This window comes from Periplaneta americana, chromosome 2 (assembly GCF_040183065.1).
Source record: "Periplaneta americana isolate PAMFEO1 chromosome 2, P.americana_PAMFEO1_priV1, whole genome shotgun sequence".
Lineage (NCBI taxonomy): Eukaryota > Metazoa > Arthropoda > Insecta > Blattodea > Blattidae > Periplaneta > Periplaneta americana.
Window position 1 is genome coordinate 135,802,741 of NC_091118.1, and position 24,473 is coordinate 135,827,213.

The window sequence follows — 24,473 nt, forward strand, 5'->3', positions numbered from 1 at the left end:
CGATGAAATATGACACTAAGCCAATAAATGAAATATTGTTAAATGATTGGTCAAATATTCAACATTTCAGGTATTGCGTTATACTACAAGCCCGACTGAAGGAGCTGGGGGCGAACCTAACATTTTATATTTGAAGTGATAAACATTCAATATCCCTAAAGTGGTAATAGTTTTTCAAGGTTAACATACATAATATGTGAGCTATTTTCATTTCGATGATGAAGTTTCTGTACTGATTTTTATTTTTAGATTCCGCTGACACACACATCACATAGAGGGGAAAAGATGAGGTAAAACTGGAGATGAAGGAACGACCACACGTGAGTAGCAACTAGCTAGCTGCTACTGCAGCGCACGATATTTCAATAAGAAAACACATGCATGCACGTACTCGCAACTAAAAATAACAATAAAACTCGGAATATGAGGGTTACCTCCTGGCAGCTCATTCGTCCCTTCTCATAATATTTATCTTGTGTGATCCCATAGCGTTTTTGGTGAGCTGTTGTACTAGTACTTCTTTTCTTACTGTGGGCACCACCAGTAAACATCATCTTGTCCGCTAATATTCTCATTGCATCGCCGCACTTTCACAGATCATACACGAAACACACGAATAAACAATTACTGAAAATGCTGACTTTATTTTCTTTAGACTTGTCACTTACTGGGTAGATTCTGTAAGAGACACAGTAAATCACATGAAATGCAACACTGAAGTGTCAAGAAGTTGGTACCGGAATGTTGATAGCTAATATTCTCATGACAGTGCCGCACATTCACATATTTCTCATAGCGTACTACGGAAAAAAGGCGCACATATTTGTGATTATTCTTACTTCACGCGACCAACAAAAATACACTTCAGAACACACACTTTGCATTACTAAATTCAGGTGACACAGAGCAATCAAGTAATAGTGTTGGGAAAAAGGTAATAAAAAAATAACAAAACAATTGAGAATCGAAAAACTTAGACGATACATCAGCGCACTCGAACGGAGGAAAATGAGAAAGTAGTAACCAGTTTTCTTCAATTAGGTTGTTTTCTTTTTCTTTATTCTTCTTTTTTCATTCTTCTTCGCACCATTTAAACATCCACAAGACAAATTTGGCAACAGAAAAATAGATTTAAAAAAAGAAAGAAGGCGTGCAATGATAAACCTGATTGGTTCAACTGTTTCAGAATAAAATCACATGACCGGAAGTTGTGACGTCACGTCAGCAAATAGAGGTCCAAAAAACAGATTGTTTTCGAGCCAAATACTTTGTAAAAGCATTATGCACCATTTTAAAATGAAGTGAATATTACATTTACCTAATTATTTCATATAGGCAATTGATATACTTGATTAAATTTTAGCACCGTATTCATTAGGCTGTATTGTTGGTTGCATACACATTAGGGAAATCCGGAAAGGGGGGAATGAAATTTTAGATGTTGCCTACCTAATTGTATTTGAATATTTCAATTAAAACATGATAAAAAAAAATTCAAAATCGTTTTTGACTATGATATTAATGATAATTTAACATGTGATTATAAAATAAAATACCGATATAGTTCGAAATAAAAAGTAATGCTCAAGTAGGTATGTACCAGTATGGTATGAAATGTAAAATAAAAATGAAAGACTGACATTCATTCTTATGTACAGAATCTCATTCCATACTTAATTTTCCACAATTTGAAACCGAATCTTCGCCCTAAAAAGATTTTGCTACACGCAGAAAATATATTGGACAGTAGGACTGCCAGACTGTACGTTTCCTACGCATTACTTTTTTTTTACCTTGAAAGGTTTTCCATAATTTTAGGGTTATCTACGTTTTTTTCCCGTAATATAATTATTTTCAACATGGAATCTACTATACACTAGATCTATATGCAGATATTTTATAATAATGCTACGAAGTTTAAGTGGTCAGCTATAAGAAATAAGTTTTCTGTTGACTTGATAAAGGCTGACCTACAAGTATTTCTCAACTTCAGTCAGTATTGCAGAAAATTTTTCTTGAAGAACAAAAATAATACATTTCTTCAGTTTGCCAAATCATCTGCTAAATATGAATGCCATCAGCAACGCTTTATGTTTTTCTAAGTATGAATAGTTTTATTACCCTTATATTGCAAATATATATTAGGCCTATGCAGGTCTAACATACATGTTCTATACATGCATTTCATAATGTTAAATGTCTTAAATAGAACTAAGAATAGTAACGACTTTACACCTTAAACAATTAAACAATCAATACTTGGCAAGTTCCATGCAGCTTCCTTATTTTTGTGAAAATTTTCATTCTTTTCCTAAACGAATCTGGCAATCCTACTGGAGAATATTACAAAATTACATTGTAATTCAGAATCTATGTGAGTAAACAGCTTTGATATAAAATTAAAAATAATAATAATAATATTATTATTATTATTATTATTATTATTATTATTATCATTATTATTATCATTATTATTAATCAGAATTTTTGTAATCATGAATTCTCATATATTATGGTTAATAGCTCGAGATATCATAGAATGCTAAAAAAAGAAAATATATGCAGTAGCAACTCTTGAAGTTTAAGAGGGATCTTACTTACTTACTTACAAATGGCTTTTAAGGAACCCGCAGGTTCATTGCTGCCCTCACATAAGCCCACCATCGGTCCCCTATCCTGTGCAAGATTAATCCAGTCTTTATCACCATATCCCACCTCCCTCAAATCCATTTTAATATTATCCTCCCATCTACGTCTCGGCCTCCCCAAAGGCCTTTTTCCTTCCGGTCTCCCAACTAACACTCTATAAGCATTTCTGGATTCGCCCATACATGCTACATGCCCTACCCATCTCAAACGTAAGAGAGGATCTTAGTTGTGAAAAACCAAATATTAAACACAAAAGTTACGATTTGATTAGAAAAAAAATATATATATATAATGCAACACAGGTAAAAAATAAAAATCACTGGGAAGCATTTAGTCATTCCACAGGCAGGACGACGCCTAGAAGCCCCGCTGTTCATATATGGTAGCAAATTATAATAAGCAATGAAAATTATTAGTCCCACGCCATGGCATTGTGGTCTAAGGCATCCTGCCTGGGACTCACGGAATGCACGCTGGTTCGAGTCCTCACAGGAGAAGAAATTTTCTCATGAAATTTTGGCCAGTGTATGGGACCCACCCAGCATCGTGATGCACTTGGGGAGCTACGATAGGTAGCGAAATCCGGTTATGCAAACCAGCTATAACAGCTGGGGGGCTCACCGTGCTAACCACACGATATCTCCATTTTGATTGGATGATCATTCACCTCTGCTTCGGCATGGGGCCATGAGGCCAGCAGCCGGCTGGTCAGTCTTGGTCCTTCATGGGCTGTAGCACCACGGAAAAAAATGAAAATTATTAGACAACTGACTTATCACTCGTTCACCCCCTCCTTTCTAGGACTCTGTGAAAGCATCTGTAACTTTAAATCACTGTGTGTGTATTTGATTCCTGCAAGAAATGAGATCTTTTTTTTCTCTTTCCCTTAGAGATCAAACATGTATTGTGTTTCGCATGTGCCTTGTGTCATACCGACCACATTGCCATAAAATCAAACTGTCACTATTAGTCGGTTAGAACACCCTGGCCCTCATTCAAGAGTTGTACAAGAGAAGTATGAGTTATTTGTCAATACCGAAGTGTATGAAATTAAAGGGTAAAACTCTATGAACTTGATTCAGATACATAAAAACTGTACTTTCCCATTGTTTGATGACTACAGTTTTTGGTAGTAAAATGATAAGAGATATATAAAAATATAAGATTCCTTCCCATTCTCCGTTAAGTCAAACAGTAATGAATAATACCATATAATAAATTGATACATATACTCCATTGATCTAGTATATAAAAGAAATTAGATTCCTTTGCTGAATATTAACGATTTGAATAGTATTAAACGAACTTAAGTTCACAGTAACATCAGGTCCACAATTATTCCAGTTCGTAAACATCACTTTCTCAAAATCTTGCCTCTCTCAAAGACAAAGAGTAGAAATATTAAATGTGTGGTGTTTTGGAAAGAAGGGTTGACATAAATAATGAAGAAGATAAAAGATCTAATATTTTATAATCAATAAAAATGCTGACATATGGTTAAAACAATCATTTTAAGCATTTCTGAACCTCAATTTCACATGTAAAACTATAGTACTGAAACATATTACAAGACAGGCCTTGGTATTGCAAACATTAAATTAAAATACTTTCTGCATTTCAATAACTAATTACATTTTTTTTTTTGTTATTATTGTGTCACCACAATGATTTCTTTATCATAATATTATCACTTATAACATTTTTCTAAATCTTGAAAACAAAGCTTCATTTTTATCATATTAGGACACAGCACTCTGCATCATACAGCAAATGATTACAATTCAATAACTGGTACCAAAAAAAATACTCAAATATCACACAAATATCTTTCCTGTAAAACTTATACTTGAAGAATTCCTACCTACTGATTTCACATTCTTACACTCCTGAAACGTAAGTGGCCAACGAAACAAAAAAAAAAAAAAAAAAACAAAACCTTCAAAATCAAGCTAAAAAAAATGTGTATGTATGTGTGTGTCTATATATATATATATATATATATATATATATATATATATATATATATATATATATTTTATGAACATGATTAAAAATTCTCAGTTTTAATACAAGTTTGCTAACATATTATATAATTTACTGTATTTCAAAACTCAGGAATTTATGTTTTTTTTTTTTTTTTTTTTTTTTAGAATTCAGGATCCTTGCAGTCTGTCAATGTTATCAGCCTAATGTTTTTCATAAAAATACCTATATATTACAGTGAATTTCGGTTTCATATAAAAGGATTTTAATCAAGAAACATATCGCATTTAAATAAGGCTTTTCAGCAATTAGAGTCAGCTGATCTACAAATCAGTCATAACAAAATCAAATATGTGAAATTTAAATAATATTTTAAATGACACTGTTCTGAATAACATATTACACGAAGAATAAGTTATTTTTAAATATTTAGGCTCAATAATTGCACATGATATGATCATGGTTGAAATTAAGAATAAAATTTCTATATGTTATCATTCCATTAGATCATTCAAAACAAATTTTAAAGGACAGATATATCTCCAAAACAGTTCAAATCAGACTTTGTAAAACAATAATTAAACCTCTTGTTGCACACAGAAACGAAACTTGGACCATACCTGAGCTAATAAAGATCTTAATTCCTGGGAAAAGAAAATACTGAAAAAAAATATATGGATCTCTATGTAACAACGGAGACTGACGAATTAGAAAATACATGCAACTTCAAAATTTATACAAACATACCAATATTATTATTTATATTAAACTCAAAAGATTGGGACAGTTATTCAGAATATAATAATAGTAAAATACCAAAAGTTGTTTCGGTTGTAAATTCAGGCTGATAATAAGATGGCCAGTTGATGCACAGGAGGACCTTGGAAATGTGGGGATAAGGAAGTGGAGTTTGAAAGTTTTAGTTTGGAATGACTTGAAGGCTGTCATTGTTGATGGTGATGGTGGTGATGATGATAATAAATCTCAATAATAAGACACTGCACAGTTAAAAATTCGTAAATATGTTCAAATTTAAAGAAAATGAAAATCTTCATAACATATTTGTGTGGGCATTCGCAATGGCCAATTAAATTACAATTTATAAAGTTTCTTACATTAATTACGTCGGAAAGTGCATGTAATTTGACAGAAATGCCAATAACGTGAGATTACAATCATATAACAATACCAATGGAGTAATTAAAAGTAATGTCTGAAAACATATAACAACAAAGTTAATATTAAACATTATTACAAAAAACAATATGATGTATGGCAACGAAGTCTGAATTCTAAATAAAAGGCATACCTTAAAACTAGCAGCTACATGCATGACATTCCTAAGATCTGCGTTAGGACTCTCAAGATTGGTCTGATAAAGAAATTGTGTTACTTCAAAGAATTACTTACACTAGCCAAAAAATGGATACAAAACTTAACAATACACATAGATAAAAATGTCCTCCCAAAATGCTAGTCGTGGTGTAATTAAGGTGAAATGAGAAACTTTTGGTTCCGATCTGATATCTTCTTTTAGACAACAACTTCTGCTTCAATTCATTTTATTGATTTTATTATTTCAGACTACCAAAAACTCTTTTTTTTCTATTTCACAAAGCATATGCACATTGAAATAGTTGCATTTGATGCTGCTAATCCTACACTGAACTACCATCCAATTTTCACATTATAGTTGTCATCCACGATGGTCTGACAGTTACCACACTGGCTGTTGTATCCAAGGCTTATGGGTTCAAAACTGGCCAAAGGTAATGGATTTTGAAGAGATACACAATTCTTAGCATGGCTTCCTCTGAGAGGGAAGAAAAGCTGTGGGTCCCATGTCATAGATTTACAGTATCTAAAAGAATCCTGTCCCTGAGACAGCTCCAAGTAAAATTTGTTACTCATGTCTTACATTTAATTTCGAATGTATTTCTCAAATGTACTATGTTAAAAAATTCTGTTCATGTATTCGCATCTACTTAATGATTTTATGATCACTGATGATTCTGAAAGCTAGAGAACTAGAAATCTTCATTGCAAACTGATTAACACAGACTCCAGACAATAAAGTAAATGTTTTAGGCTCAACAGTACTTCAAACCCAAAAATTCCTAACACATAATGGCTGTGTGTATTAGAGATTAATACATTCAAAATACAGCAACATTTTTCAATTGCATCAATTTCTTTTGAGGATAATTGAACATTCCTATTATATCCATATACTTCAGCATTCTGTTGTTATCTCTGTGACATATGACAATGATAGAGACTTATTAAGATCAATAAATATGAGTATGCCTGTAGAATGTGTAGACACACACAGAGAGAAAATAATAAAACACTGCAAAATTAAGTCTGATCTAGTACTCCTACATAGATAAAAAGCCTAATATTAAGTCTATATCAGAATTCAAACTAGAAGGTGGACTTTCTGAGAATAAGTACTATATGAAAAATATAAACAATTCAAAAAGACAGCATTATAATTTTGTTTTGTAGAAGAGCACATGGATTGATAAATGTCTGCAGCTTAAACATCTGCACAGAAGAAATTAGCCTCCAGTTCACAACTAACGTTTACTTACAAACTAATCAGCAGAAGATGTATTTCATATTAACCTAAAAAATCTGCAATACTTCTCTTATAAAATTAAAGATATTGTAAAAAAAAAAAAAATCTGTATACTTCCTCATTATACATGTTAAACAATCAAATTAACAATTTTTTTTTTATTAAAGATTCGTTAAATTATGCATTGACACTTTTTCAGATTCTATTATTTGCAAAATCACAACATTCTCACCGCTGTAGTTCTCTCTGTATCTCAAGTCCAGCAAAAGAAACCATACACTATATCATGCTTTCCTTTGCCACATGTTGAAGTGTTGAAGATTGTGAAAACCTAGAGACCTGAAAGACTTAATTTATCAACTAGTGCGTATCTACTACACAATTCAGCAGACATAAACAATAATAATTAATTATTACTTTGAACCATCTTTGGGGACATACAGTTTTAGATATTTCAATTAACACTATTTTCTTTTGTAATTAATAAAGTGTCATGAAAGGTCATTAAATAAATGTGTCAAGAAGGTGACATATATGTTCTCATTATAAATTTCACGTTTCATAAAACTGCAGTTCTTTATAATGTAATCAACTATGTTCTTGCTTATATTTATTTTATAAAATGTCATTGAAAAAACATGCCTAAACGAAATCATTAACTATTCGTTTAAAAGGAAGATAAACTTTCATTTTATGCATTGCAAGTAAAGACAATTTTATAATTCCAAAATATATAATTCATATATACTGTCTGACAGGCCATGAGTGTTTGGCCAAACACCTGCACAGAATTGGAATATATCAGTCCCCTAACTGCCCATTGTACAACTCAAACCAAGAAATGAATTCGCAACACCTAAAAATCTGTGCTTCAGTGGCTGACCATGACAATATCTTTGAAAAATTCTGGAGTGCAAGAGGTCAAATGACTTTATTGTCAAACGCCTGGCATCAGAAAACAATAACAACATACTGTCTGACCAAGTGGTTATGTCGCAGGGCCGGTGAAATGGAGGAAGCCACGTGACATTTACTTACGTTATGGGGCCCTTTCTTTAAATTATTTTAATCAGTTGTACGTAGACTTCCAATTCTGAACAGCAAATATTTTCAGGAAAGAGCGTAACAGCCCAGCTGCTAGTCTTTACAGAGAGCAGAAACAGGTGGGAGAAATCGAGATGCGACATAACCACTTGGTCTGACAGCGGTTGTATAATTTATGTAGCTGTACTAAATTTTTCCAGATTTACAACAAATAGCCGTTTTTATCACGTATCTGCTTCTAAAGAGCGCTCAGCTCAGGTCTGGGCTGATAGAGCACATGCAAGGTGAGCAGTGCACAGCATAAACAGCAGCAATTTCAATCTGTGACTCCCTCGCAGTGGAATACACATAACTTCTATTAATGATAGCATGTACACAATTACATTTTTATTTCATAATGAGAACTAACCTGTGTTAAAGCAGATGTTCAAATTCTTGGACTATAGCCACTCTGCAAGGTTTCAGTCATAAAGTTTAATAACCATATGAATTGAGGTGTTTGAAATGCCTAATTTTTGTGAAACACAACAGAGATACTTCTTTAGACAGTGTTTCAATGATGCACCAATTTCATCGAGTTTTGTTTCATTAGAACCCTACATTTTGGCTTAGGAATTCTAGCATTTAGCAAACCCATTTTCCTTAATCTAAGAACAAGTCTATTTCTCTACTTGGAAGTGAACTACCAAGGAATCTCTTTTTAAATTTTATACCCAAGTCTCGACATGAGTCTCTTATCACATATGTATCACACATAAAAATTCTTTGTTCTATCGTGATTTTTTCAATGATCTAACAATCTAATTTACTGTACACACACAATGAAATTACATTTGGAAAAAAAAAAAAAAAACTAATATTAAATGTAACGATACATGATGTTTAAGATACTTATCACACTACAAAAAGCATGATGAAGGCAACTATGGAACTAAAATGCATGATATACACGTGCATTACTGTATATGGTCTTAAGGTGAATTGACATTTGCTAACTGCGATTCAGCCTGCTCTCTCAGCCCAGATATGAAGCAAATGTTCTGTAGTATACTATTATTTAAATAATAGATCAATATGTAAAATTACCACAAATTATTTTTAGTGGTTATTTAACAACACTGTATCAAATAAGTGGTGACAGCAAGATGGTATTCAGCAAAATGAGGTCGAGGATTCGCCATAGATTATCTCACATTCGCCTTACTGTTGAGAAACTACACAGGTGGTTAACACATATATTAAACATTATTAGTATTTATAGTGAAATTCTAAATACATTACTTACTTGTCAAGTAACCAGTATTGCTGTGGAAGAGAAAATCTTTTCCAGCCGTTCAATGGAGGACAATAAAACAATATGCTATACAGAAGAGGTTCTTAAACAGCCTTTCTCAGAATTTCCAATAATCCTCTTACAAAAACTATTTCAGTTGATCCTCCTGGCTTTTTAATTATTTCTAGGAAAAAAAAAATACATATTCTGAGAGCACAATTGCTATTACTTCTACAAAATTAGTAGCATCATGGTCTAAGACATCATGCCTAGAACTCGCATTACAGAATGCACGCCAGTTCGGGTTCTCATGGAGGGAGGAACTTTCTCATAAAATTTCGGCCAGTGTATGGGACTGGTGCCCAACCAGCATCGTGATGAATTTGGGAAGTTACAATAGTTAGCAACATTCGGTCCTATGAGCCAGCTATAATGGCTGCTGGGGGATCATCATACCAACCATACGATATCTCCATTCTGGTTGGATGATCATTCACCTCTGCTGAGCTATATGGACGTGAGGCCAGCAGACGGCTGTCAGCTAAGGTCCTTCATGGGCTGTCACGCCTCGGATTTATTTATTTATTTTCTACAAAATACATAATATATTCATGCCTTACATTTTGTGTCTGAAGGGGTTTTCAATTAGGGCCACAATTCTGTAAATAAAAATTAATTTTTCTAAAACATATTTTTGGAAATGACATATTATTATATTGTTGCACTGTCTCTTTCTGTGAGGAAAAAAAAATCCAAGAAGAAAATTGGAGCCAATTTTGAATAAATCATTATTTTATATTTTGTTCTCAAATAAAAGAATTGAGTGTCACGAATATGACACACACATTCTCATATGCGTAACATGTTTTGCAACAATTCATTTTCTTCAATATGCTGTGAATGATTTTACTGTTAATGGTATATGTTCTTGAATGATTCTTCAAAAAAACATATAATTGAAATCTTTGATTCAAAATCTAGTCTTATATGCCATCTAAGCACCACCAGCAAAAAAAGAAAGTTGGCTGAATCACTAACTTAAATAATTATAGCAAAATATTACGCACTAGGAATCACAGAATTTTATGGTGTGCAAAATCATTTGATTTTTAGTTCAACAACGTTATTTTGTAACGATGATTATGAAAACAAAGGAATTAAATTTAGAAAAATTAAAAATTTTGCATTCAAATTAAATCTGTGTGAATGTTACAAATATAGGGGTACTTGTTTGGGCACTTAAGAGATTGCTTCAGGAAACACACGAGTTTATGTTTGGTACTTCTAAGATTCTAAGACTACTTCTGCGTGTGAAATGAAAGATGTGTTTACTACATAATAATATACTCTTCTATTGAACACAACTGGTCCTATTAGTATATAGAGGAATACATGTTAATTTTACAGATTTTTCCTTGTACACACCTGAAAAATAGACTGCATGAAGTTCGTCAAAAATGACACAAACTACAACTAATGCAACTGCAAACATCATAAAAATGTATTAGACATGTGTGATATTTGAATACGTTTTTGTAGCTATGCTATCATTATGTTCAAAAATATTTTACTATTTTTTTTTCACATCACTTTCTTATACATTTCCACATAAAACAAAATCTTCTTCACATGATAAAGAATTCAGATGCCCGTCCTCAAGAGTTCTAAACTTTTCTCACAAACAGTTATAAAGCCACAGATAATCTTAAATGACTATGCTAACTATACAGAAATGTTTAACTTCCAAGCTGCTGACAAATTCACTCAGAACCAGCCTATCACAGCCTGACTAATATCGACATTGTTATTAGTCAATCAAGGCTAGATACATCTATTCAGATCCATCCAATCGCATCAGACTCACACCTTTTGACTCGACGCAGAATCGTTAATTTTAGTACAGCCACTGTTTCACAGGAAATATGACGAAGTAAGACAAGCTCTAATGAAACAAACATAGAATTTGTCTTACAAAGCTTGTAACTACAACCAAGCTGATTTCAAAACGGTTATCACAACTGGGCGAGATCCACAGAATACATATCGAGTAGAACTTCTCATTTATGTAACTGCAAACCAAAACATAAGAAATGTGCAATCAAGTATTGAAATTAAGCATTCAGTAACAATCTAACAGAAATGCAGTAGTTTCAGTAACAACCTAAAAGAAATGCAATAGTTTCTGACTCATTCTTAACAGTAAAAACTTACGTTGTGAACTCCACAGTAACAAGTAAAAACCAATGTATCTTTCTTCTACGTATTCCAAAAAAGTAACACTTCATCACTTTCAGAAATGAAATACTGAATCAATCTGAAGACATTTCATTGCCATTAGTTTATATAACAGAGTCGGAAAATCATTAGGCACACACTTTTAAATTTGTATACTTCACATTCTATGCTAATTTGAAACTTCCATATCAACAATTTATTTAATTCAACACAGTCAAGTCATTCTCGTTAGTCTAGTGGCTTTTAAGCTTGCCTTTACACCCAACTATCACAAGTTCAAACCTGGCCAAGGACGATAAATTTTGTAGATGAAAAAGTCAAAGTATGGCTTCATATGTGAGGGAAGTAAAAGTGTAAGTTCCATGTTGCACTAAGTTCTTATAAAATGTAAAGCATAAAAATTCTGAAATTAGCCACTGCATAATATAGCTGTAGTTTCTACTTTGAACTCCAGATAGCACTAGTGACTAGCAATGATACCTCTGGTATCTAGGAACAGGAAATAATGAAAACTCCAGCTGATAGCTATCGTATTTCTGTATATCTGTGCATACTGTACAATCAGTTAATAAGAACAGGAGAAGAGTTCGGGGCAGAAGAAGATATCAGAATGATAGACGACATTTAAGATATGGATCATATGCAGAGACTAGAAGGAAGGCAGAAAATAGGAAAGACTGGAGAATACTAGGTTTGCAGTGAAATACCTGCCCTTTGGCAGAACACTATGTATGAATGTAATTGCATTTGTACAATAAAGATCAGAGAGTCAAGAAATTCTCAGAGTTCTCAAATAGGTTTGAAATTCAGACATACCAATGCTTCTGTTAGTGGAATACCTTTGCTACAATTAACTGAGAAAAATAATGTGAAATTGTTTTGATTTTCGTCAGTAATTGTTTAGTCAACTGTCCGAAGACAGGTATGAACCTCACAAGTGATATCATCATGGCACCACTTATGAGGCAACTAGAACAGAAGATAATGGGATAGGTTGGCCAGTTCTTGAGTAATATTAATATTTCATTAACATTTCTTACGAATTATTGAAATTAAAATCTTCCCTCTATATGACATTTGTATTATCACCTATAAGAACCAACATTTTTGGAGAAATTACTTTTCAGAGATATCCAAATTTTATTAAAACCAAATTTGTATACTGTAACTGCAAAAGACTCTACATTTTATCTACAGCAATGTATTTCTTTAAACAACTATATAATAGCTGTATGACAAAAAAACTTTGTATTGATACTTGTACTCCAAAGAATATGAAACAATTCACCCTACACCAAACTACCAAATAGTGAAGCAGTTGCAATATTCAAGTTTCAAACTAGGCAATACAACATCCCTCTTCTGTTTCTTCTTATTTCTAATGGCCAAGATCTTCGTTTTTACACCATTTTCTTTCTAACATCCCAATATAAGTGGGAGATATCTTTTGTCTTTTGTCCATTCTTTTTGAGAGAGCTACACTGAAGCAGTTGTTCTACATTCACAACAATGTCTTCAGTACAAAGTACACAGGTGTCCAATTTCATTATATTCATTCTTTTCATATGCTGCGCCAGATATTCATGGCCTGCCAAGATTCTGAATTCACTGCATCCTTCCAATCTGAGGAATATAGTGCGTAAGAGAATCTTAATAGACTCTTACTGTGTGCTCTTCAAACTTCCAGACCAGAAGACAGTTAAGTTTTGCTCTCAAATAGCACAAATAAATGTCAGAAGTCTAGCGAGTCAATGCTGAAAATCGATATACTCACCAGTGGAGGATGAAGAAGACGAACTAAAACATGTAAATAAATAAGGAAAACTAATTGAAATTCCATTTCACAAAATTTATGAAATTGCAATACAAAATCTTGTATTCATTACTTCATTTACGTCATCTGCAAAATACGTTTTTTGGCATCCAATGTTCTCATATGACAAGTAATTTGTCACTTTTCATCCCAATATTTGTTTAAAATATCTACACTGTTTGCTAGGGCTTCAAAAGTGGTGACTTTTACAACCATTTGACTCATCAAAACTTACAATATATATAAAATATTTTACAAGATAATTTTCATTGACAACTCTAAATTTGCAGTAACTAATTTTCTGGGACAATCAAGACTTAAATTTGGATCATATAAAATGTTTAACGTTTTCCTCGAATTTGGAAGCTCTGATAAGCTTTCACAGGTGTGAAATTTATATAGTATAAACACACATTTTACTTCACTAAACACCTGTACATTTTACATCAAATATTGATTTAAGATTCTATGTATGACTGATTAAAGAGCTTCATACAATATCTGAAGTGTGAGTGAGAAGTTATGTATACCATCTGTTTCTCCAAAATTTGAAATTAAATGCAATCGAAGTTTGAAACAGAGAACATGACATAGCATTTTAATTTATTCTAAGCAATTATACTGATATACTGATATACCCTCAAAGTTATACGAATCTTCATCTTGCGTAGTTTCTCAAACTGTGGCTAGTACCTCCATAGAGAAAACAACAGTACTTCAAAAGAAGCACAAGATGTGCATAGAACATTTTTTACTCTGAATAATATTTTAATGGATTTTAGTTTATGTACTTTTGAAATAAACGTAAGCCAGATAGACGTTATTACTTACTACTACTATAAATTTTAAAAAGTAAATTAAAATGAGAGCTCTATAGAAAATGCATGGTGAAAGAAAATTGCTGCTTTTTCAATGTGCCATTCTATTTTTACGAAAGAGACACATTCCTAAAATAGCACAACCTTGCAGAGGCAAATCAAAAGACTTTACAAAAGTTAATACAACCGACGGTAAACTCAAATGTTCCTGTGTATACTTAATTTCAATGCTAGATTGTTATTTTCTTAACAGGCATAGAGAGAGTCATAAGGTGTCAAAAACATAAAAAACCAAACAGTTTAGGAACCACTGGCCTTGTATTATATGTTAACTCATTAAATTAAAGTTCAAGTTCTCGTGAATAAAATAAGCATAAATAATAAGAATATCTCAGGATTGCAAGATGCTTGATTGTTGTCACGTTGCCACTTCAATCATATTTCACTAGTTTCGATATATTGTCCTGTTTGATGTTGTGAACGTCCAACCTCACCTACTTAAATATTACAATATTTAACTGATACAGGAGTAATCAGTTATTAGCATTGCATTTAATAAGTTGTTAAGAGGTTAATTAAAGGGTCACGTTAGGCCAGTTAGCCCCGAAAGTACGAATGATTAATCTTTCAAAATTCTAGTATGAATTCCATGTCATAATATATAGGAACACCAACTCTGCCTACAAAAGAAAAGTCTATTATTGGCAAAAGTGATGTATTTTAATCTTACAACTGTGCACCTATCATGAAACTTAGTATTGTAGAATTTTGAAAGCTAACTTTTCCACACAAGCCTTCTGAAGTTGAGTTGAGGCTCCTGCTTTGCTGGTACTTCATTCTCAGCAAAAAGCCTGCGTGGTTTCTTGTGGTCTCTTCTGTTTTAAAGAAGTATATTATACTTCCCTTTGGTGTTAAACAGGCGCAACATCTGTAATTAAAACAGGTATCATTAAATGACACAAATTTCTTGTTACAGATATTAAGCAGCAATTTCTCTGTTTTTAAATAAAGATTTATCAAATTATCCAGAATCACAACTTCACAAGTTCCTAAATTCGTAAAATCACAAATTTGGACTTCTCTACCTGCTTCAATACCTAAACACAATAAGCCTCAAGCTGCAAACCTTCAGACCCCTCCTCCGTCAAAGAAAAAAAAACACTTATCTACAAGACATAATAACAATGGAGAGTGTCACCTCAACACTGTCATGTTTTCTTTCATGGTTACAATAAGTTTAATCATCCAAATACTTACAACATTTAATAGCATTATTTACTAGTATCTGCTGTAGAATTTTGTATATAAAACGATAACAATGTTGGGAGTATATGGACTAGACTGCTTCATTTGGCACTATACTGTATTTTACATAATAAAAAATCATAATCTTACAAAATTCTACATCGACTCTGCTGAATGTTTATTGTGCAATAAAGAAGATGCCATGGACATGGAACATCTAAAAATCTGTGAATCTCTGGAAAATTTTATGGACCTTATAACTAAATATTGGAAAGCAAGAAGGAGAATGACTTTACTGCTACATATTGAGCATTAGACACACACATGATAAAAAATCAAGAAGGACTGATATTCGTAAATCATCGTTTTGTGCAATTCTGCAACAAGAGCTTTATACTGCGACTTATATCCTTGATCTATCATTGTCATCAGGTCTCGCACAGCAGGAGCACAGAGCCATACTCTCAAAAATACCATCTGCATAACTGCAGCTATTAAGAACCCGATACATGCAGAGACTTTTACCTGGAGGTATGTCTGTACAAACCTAAATCCATAGGCAAATTATCTCATGTTTGGGCCAAAAGTATTAAGAATTTTTGCCTTGAGGTAAGTCTCCAGATTTCTGTGGCTGCTTGAATTCTTTCAACTGTATAGCTCTTCAAATTATGCGAAAGAAAAACTAAACACAGAAACAAATGATACTGCAAGCATATGATCCAGATTTCGTCATTGTTTTCTTTTAAGCAGTTCTCTGTAGTGAAGTGGCAGCAAGCTATGACAGTACAGATTTGAGAAACTATTCTCAAGCATATTTTCTATGAACGTAGAACCATGAAGGAACAGTATTTTTCCAGTGGTTGCATTTCACCACAGGGAATTATTGGTTTCAATGACCTCTTACAACTCCTTTGTGAACTACAAGTCTAGGAGGTAAGTCTGAGCATGTGTGGACAATCATACAATTCAGACACATCTCCCTGAGGTAAGTCTGTATAGATAAGTCTTTGCATGTATACGGTCCTTTAGAGCATGTTGTGTGTAATTGTGATTTGTACTCCATCTTGAGATGTCACTATACTAAACTTTTGTTCATGTGTTTTTGTATTGTAATTTGAGAGATCAATTCACTGTATTGTGTGTGTTAAGCTGATACAAGTGTTTGTTTGCGTACACATTAGAGCAAAAAGTGTTTATGTACAATAAGCATGTAAAGGCAGAGTCAACTAGAGAATTAAGAAAACGATTTTAAAGATTTTGGTGTGTGGTATGCTGTAAATGCTCAAAGAATAATATGGCCAATTTTCTTCAGTCATATAATTAACTTTGAAAGACAAATGCAAAAAACACTGAAACAATTTTTTTAACGCAACTGATTACGTCTTCCAAGAAGATTGTCATTGTTCAAACAGCAAGGCTTCAATAAATGAAATAAAACATGGTGTTTTGGGATAGGGTTAATACTATCCCGCAAATTTGACCCCTTGAAATTATTACTTGTGGGGAAACTTAACGGACAAGATTTACAAAAGCAATTCACACATACTAAAAGAACTAATAGGCAATATTAGATGTCATCAATTTCAAACAATGAATTTCGTTATAGGAACAATTTTTTTATGAAAGTGTCAACAATGTGTACATACAAATGGGTACCATTTCCACTAGCAATATTTATTGTTAAATGTGGATATTACATCATATGTTTGCTGTATTTACCAGGCCAAAGCAACACTCTCAGGAGTGTGGCTCAGTCTATCATATGCTGTACTTCCATAAAATGTCGAAATCTATTTTTTGCAGGATCAGAATATTTTCCTTATACTTCGTATAATAGAAAAGTAAACACTATTTTAAATAAATCTCTAGACATCTCATATGAACAGAAATGCAATTCAACACTGAGATCACTAAAATTATATTTTACTATTCTCCCTCCCACTCTTTGAGAATGAGCAATTTCAACTGTATCAAGTTATATTTAATACTGAAGAAATACAGCGATCAATTGCCATTATAATTCTACATCAAATATGTATTGTTATCATCATCATCATCATCGTCTTAGTCACCATCACAAACAGCAGCAGCACCAGAAGCAGGATTCCTATATGATTTTTCTAACATCCAAATGTATATTGTTCTAATCATTCACTCAAAAATTTATCTTTCTCATATCCATATTAATACCACATAAAAGCTGTACATACTTTTGTAAAGACTGTCGCCATAACATACCACGAAAAAACAAGAAAATAGAAGTTCCTATATTCCTAGATGGGGATACTTGAGTGAATAATGCAGAATCAAGAATTGGCATTGGATTTTTTTTTAAATTATAAGAGAAGAAAATAAATGGAAAACTCTACAACTGGAACTGCCCTTATGCACTGACAAAACAATCTGTCCTTTTATGGATTCAGAACTCTTCTAGGAGCCATGCCTAAGAAAAAAACCTGTTACCTCTGTCTTAGGTCAAACTCACGTCCTTCCAGCCTCTAGTCTCATGAATTCCACATGTCATATTTACGCACAACAAAATATAATAATTAATTTCATGCAATGTAATAAAAACATTAATATTTAACTTAGTCTTTTAATACTGTGGCCTACCTTGTGATGAACCTGTGTCCTCCACACTCTGTGACATTCTCTTTTTGAAGCAAGGTTCAGGAGGAAGAGAATGTGAAACTAGGTCCCCATCTGATCTTCCTGTTTCATTTTGTGCTGATTGTGATGACGTCCTCTGAGCCAGAAGTACTCGATATTCCAACGATTTATGAAGTTGTTCCGTCTCTTTAGGACTAGACTAAAAAGACAAAAACAGAAACCAATTAAGACACTGAGGAAAATTGTGTAACACTTAACTGCACCAACAACAAAATAAATAATAATTCCTTCATATGAGCATACAAATATTCATTGAAAAATTTAGCTTCGAAAAAGCATATCCCTGAACAGCAGATAATGGCAATGATAATAAATATTACACAATATCCCTCATTCTCAATAATTCCGGATATTATCTACACAAAAGTAATAGTCCATGGTGGGAGTCAACCAGCAAACTTCTAAACTCACATCCACATGCCTCAGCAGAAGTGAATCATTATCCAACTAGTATAGAGGTATCGTGTGGTCAGTACTATGATGATCCCAGCCTTTACAAATAGCACAACAATAAATTACTGCTTCACATTCTCTCAGCAAATTTTGATAACCAAGAAGAGACTATTATTTTTTTTGAGTCGGCCGGCCTTGGTGGCGCAGTCGGCAGAGTGCTCGCCTTCTGTGCCCGAAGTTGTGGGATCGATCCCGGCACAGTGTGCAGTTGCGTCGTTAAATTAAAGATAAATTTTTTTAATTTTTTTTTTGGAGTCTTCAGGTTCAGTTTCCTTACTTGTGTTCGCAAATAAACAAAATATGCTGACAGTATCAACACTTTCATGTTTTAAGAAGAGTTCAATCGAAACTTGTCTAGGGCAAAACTGCTTCTTAATTCAAAAAGAGATGTCATTCCTCAACTTGGAGTACATAATGAAGTTATATAAAATACATAAAACAAAACCCAACATTCTTGTATCATCAATACACACTTTGACAGTAAAATTATTAATACAATAGAATCATTATAATATGAAGACAAACTTACCATCACAAGGAACACTTTGATTTGACCACTGTTATCCATTGCAGTAAGACGAACACTCTTTGGACTTGGTCTATCAACAGACATACCAGCCCAAATCTGTAAGAAAATGTTAATAGTTTTCAGTTGCAGCTTGCATAGGAGTTATTTTCTTAATATAGCATACTCTCGTTTTTTATTGGTCCTAAAAATAATCTTCAATAAAACATTTATTCATCAGTGAAATATTACTTTACATGCAGCATATTTATCGTTTCAGAGTCACTTGCCAATTAGCTATACAAACCATATAAAATCCACTACTGTAATTCTTTGCTATACAACTCTACAAGTTCGCAAGTTAATTATTTTAAAACATGGGATATACGAATTTATTACCTGCAGCTATGAACAAATAATGCACACGACATGATTACTGATTTTCATTACATTTCTTTATATGAATATAAAGTTATGGATTAAGATATTAAGTCTGTTCATAATAAATATGACAAAGAATTTCAACCAAGTTTGGATTTCATCCATAAAATTCACTGCAATTATTATGTATATGTTTCGTAACAATCTGGCAACAACAACAACACCGACGATGATGATGATGATGATGATGATGATGATGCTGATGATGATAATCCTAGGAAAATATGGAAAGAAAATGTGAGACTGGAACATACAAAGTCTAAACCAGCTATGGCCAAACAGAGTACAAATAGAACTAACTGAAATCTGGTTCGAGTCTTGGAAACCACACCCTCATGGATTGATTGACATGTTTACCATACTCAGTGCTGTAAGCTCAGTAGCATCTCGTAGAAGGACAGGTAATGTTTTTAATCCAATGCTACCAGGTTGTCTTTTCGACATTTCTGGTCTTCTCTCCTGACCATGGCTTAGTTGTAACTCACTTCTGAGGTTGGGGCGCCTGAAAGGCGGAGTTACATTACCCCGAGGAAACGTAACATTTCGACATATTAAATCATTCTTAATATAGGCCTTATATCACATCACCTCCATCGACAAATATAATACATTATATGTTTTTAATCAATCTTCCTAATGTATCCAGCTGTTTGCTGACAACATAAAGTCCACTATAGTCCACTGTAGTCTATTCAGTTGTTTTTTTTCACGAGAAATGAGGAGTATTTTGATCAGTGTTCATTATAGATGCCTGTTGCAAGTAGCCAGAGTTGGGGTGTAGTCAATATATACTGCAGGGCTGTGTCTTCTGCAACTGATACTGATGATTTTAATTTACTTCTTTTATGGTTTATGTATGGACAGTATAGAAGAATGTGTTCCAGATCTTCATCATGATTATTACACCACAGACAAGTAAGATTATCAGAAATGTGAAATCGGTGTAAGCACAATTGAGTGACAATGTGACCTGTTCTGGCTCTTGTACATTATATGTTTTTAAATCAATGCAAAATAAACTAGATATAAAAGGAAGAACCAAACAAAGACATTTTTCCATACAGCTTTTTAGCATTCACAGTCCCCCATGCAATCGCATATTTTTTGCCTGAATAATACGTACTGTTTTTTCGCTTAGAGAGAGACATGTTTGTTATATTCGATTAAATTTGTGGGTAGAAGTTATCCGCCTATAAAATAACACTTTCACCAAAAATATGTGCACTAATTTTGTTGACCTGGACACATATGAACAACTTTGTAAATTAATATACCCAATGTACATAGTTTTGCTATGAAAATTACATCAATGTTTGGCTACACCCACTTATGTGAACAATTTTCTTTTTTTTTCGCAGATGAAGCTGGCTAAATCAAAATCGAGATCCATACTTACAGACGAGAATTTGAAGGATCAGTTCACAATTGCAATAACTGATATTATTCCTGATTTCAGACAACTGCACTTGCAGGATGACGATGAGTAATTAGATAAATTTCATGGATTTGTTTTCTAGTACTCTATTTCCTACTAGTACATTATTTTGAATTTGTTTCGTATATTGTAATATACATTCTAAAGTTTATAGTTTAAAATGAGTATGTTACATGATGTATAATATTTTGCTGTCCACCGAATATAGACTGGAATGGATACAGGGATTATTTAATTTGCACTTTTACAATGTACACTCTTTGACAGAAAAAATTACCAAACTCCTATCTGTATTTCTTTATGTCTACTTCGGGCAGCACCTGGTTCAATGACTAGGGAAAGGATGTTTATTTTGCACCTAATTTACCCCTTGTATATACCTTTGTTCTAAATTATTTATAACACTTGATATATAAACATACAGAAAAAACAATAAACGAATCAAAGGAAAAACAGAGTGGAGTCTTGCTCTCATAGCCCTTCCTTTACTATGACATCATGTTAACCCTAGACTATGAGTTTCCAGGTAATAGTTACATGTTCTTAAGAGTCATTTTAAATATTGACAACTGTGGTATAGTTACCACAGTTCTTCCTTACATCCTATGGTTATACACTTTCACTCATATTTAGCCGCTCATTGTGGTTATATCTTTATGCTCGACCATGCCGAAATGTAGTAATTATACACCTGGTAGCAGTCTTTTAATGCATGTCATTAAAGTACACCTACTCATTAAAGTACAGGTGTTCAGCCAATGACAAGTCAGCTTTGTACCGTTATAAAAACCTCAGCCAATGACAAGTCAGCTTTGTACTGTTATAAAACCGCAAGTATCGATTATTCTCGGATATGCAATCGAAAGAGAATTAGCGAAAAGTCACGGAGGCTGGAAATCCAATACTGTCGCAGAAGGTTATGTTCTGTTACTATAATAATTAGCGTTAATTGTAAATAATATTCAAATAAATTCAATTTGTCATCTCGTTTTTCAATGTCTAATTTAATTTCAATGTTATATCAAAGTTAATATTTAGTTTACTCTGTAGGTTCTTATAGGCTATCAAGGTCAATGTGGACATCTGTTCCTCGGAAAAAATCAATACTTTCGCGTCTGCGCACATCTCACAATTTACGAGGTATTGCTCAAGGTCAGTTAGATACAAATAAAATTAATAATTTCAAGTTAGAAATATGGTCGAGCATAAAAAGTCATATGAAACTCACCTATAATGGTAATTAAGAAGCTTGTATGAAAATTATGAAACGAGCGCAAGCGCTCGTTTCATAAACATCCATACTCGCTTCTTAATTACTATCATTATAGGCTCGTTGCATAATGTACTATTATTTTTACTCTAGTGGCTAAACAGTGTATCAAAATTTATATCGTTGCTTTGGGTTATTTATGAACACATCTTTTCTTGTTCTCTGCAGAACTGATTATTGACTTCTCATTGGAGCATTTTAAAGCAGCGACGGTTAGTCATGCTCTGTGGCGAGCTACCGACCCAGCTGCGTGGAGGACAAGTCAGTCACCGAGCGGATAGAGTGAGCATCAGACGGAACAGCTTAGCTCCGTAGGTTGTAGCAAGCATTAACTCTGCGGACTGCATTATGGTGCATGTTATGACGGGACGTTTCTCCGTCATCAGAAAAAGCCAGGTCGGGGTTCCAACACAGATATCGTCATCTTATTGCTAGCAGGTGGTGTGTGATGCTATTTCTAACAGCCAGCTGGGAGTCAGTTGCTTTGGCAATAGAGCAGCTAAGAGTTTCTCTATTTCTGTCAACATACTACTGCACCCGCGTTAATTAATTAATGCAGGAGAAGATTCCAGAAACCAGACCACATTGGGTTACATGGCCTGTTTGACAGATAGCACAGAGAGCCTATGGATGGACCTGCTTATATTTCTACAAGGTTGTTCTAAAAGGGCCTTCTAGGTCAGTGATTCTTTGTATATGGAGATTCTTGGTTTCGTCATTATGTGACTTACGTGTGCATTGCTCCTGTTCAGACTTTTGAAATCCGTGTGATTAGCTTCAGCTCCTGTCAGACAGTGATTAATTCATTGACCTAATTTACATTTTGTATTAAACTTGCTTAGGCATCTAGTCATGTTATATTTGCTTTTGCCTTCAGTTATCAGTACAGTTAGTATTTCTGAATTCGGGCATTAGTTAGAATTATTCTAGTTATAAGTTATTTTGTTACGTAGTTCTTAGTAATATTCCCTACTCTTGTTATTGTTTCTAGAGTTTATTAAATTGTTAATCCGAAAGTGACTTTTTCTTTAAAGATAATTTAAGAGGTAACCAAATATCCTATATGCTAGTGATCCTTTCTTCCCCTGGTTTTCCCCAAACACTCTTACACTACACAAAAAATTACTGGAACTTTCCAGACACATAAAAAAAAAACATTCATTCACTCTCAAAAACACACGAAGTTTTCCAAACAGAGCTTAGTCTTTGACTGCCAATAATTATTTATGTCTTTGGTTTGCACCAGCCATCACTGGTTACATACAAAGGCTGATAGATGATCATACATCATAATACATTACCATGTTTAGCGGGTTATCACAAACTCAATGAAAGGCATAACTACAAATCTAAGTACAGCTGGTCTAAACACTACAAGGATGATGATGATAATTTTTGTTGTTGTTTAGTCAACTGTCCGAAGACAGGTTTGAACTTCATAAGTGACACCAATAAGGCGTCACTCATGAGGCAACTATGTCAGGAGACAATGGTGTAGGGTGGCCAGATTCTTTCCCCTTCCATTGAATACATCGCTGACTAATGACATATTACACTAGGCGGACTTCAGATGTATACAAACAAATAGTTCTTCCACTGACATATATCATCAAGTGAAATGTACTAACTGGTAATAGATGTACACATCAGCCAGAACCTCAATCAGTGGTGGTGATGATAACTGTAATTATTATTATTACAATAATAATAATAATAATAATAATCATCATCATCATCATCATAATCATCATCTTCTGGTTCATCTCCCATTCTAAGGCTAATAGAATCTTCCAAATTTCTTCGTTCTTTAGGATGGTTGTGAAAAGCATGACGTGGGTAACATTGTAGAGGCATTCTTTCTGTATGTTGTTGCCAATTAAATTGATGTCATGTTATCCAATATATTGGTGTTTATCTTATTTCTAATTTTTTATTTTATTTTTAATGTAACTCCTACTACTGAGCATATGAATAGCCTCCATCCTTCTTTTTATCATGCTTACAGAGCAGTCAGATTTCACTCCCATAAAGCAGCATTGGTTTTGAGCGAGTATTATG

General features: G+C 33.3%; 2 protein-coding genes and 1 long non-coding RNA gene across 4 annotated transcripts in view; 1 reads left to right on the forward strand and 2 right to left on the reverse strand.

Moving 5' to 3' along the window:
- The window catches only part of Pkcdelta (Protein kinase C delta), a 309,961-nt gene extending 308,876 nt beyond the window's left edge, over positions 1–1,085 (reverse strand). The window contains exon 1 of the mRNA XM_069818485.1: positions 435–1,085. Coding sequence (XP_069674586.1) covers positions 435–575 — 141 coding nt within the window. The 5' untranslated portion in view covers positions 576–1,085. The remainder of the gene's footprint in view (positions 1–434) is intronic.
- On the forward strand, positions 250–23,444 carry LOC138694595 (uncharacterized). The gene is made up of 3 exons (XR_011330981.1): positions 250–320; positions 21,069–21,193; positions 22,584–23,444. It is a non-coding gene; the product is annotated as an uncharacterized lncRNA (long non-coding RNA).
- Positions 4,768–24,473, reverse strand: part of RanBP3 (ran-binding protein 3) — a 49,435-nt gene continuing 29,729 nt past the window's right edge. For both annotated transcript variants that reach the window (XM_069818488.1, XM_069818489.1), the window contains exons 11-13: positions 19,294–19,389; positions 18,255–18,450; positions 4,768–15,324 (exon numbers count right to left, since the gene is read on the reverse strand). In XM_069818488.1, coding sequence (XP_069674589.1) covers positions 15,308–15,324; positions 18,255–18,450; positions 19,294–19,389 — 309 coding nt within the window. In that variant the 3' untranslated portion in view covers positions 4,768–15,307. The remainder of the gene's footprint in view (positions 15,325–18,254; positions 18,451–19,293; positions 19,390–24,473) is intronic.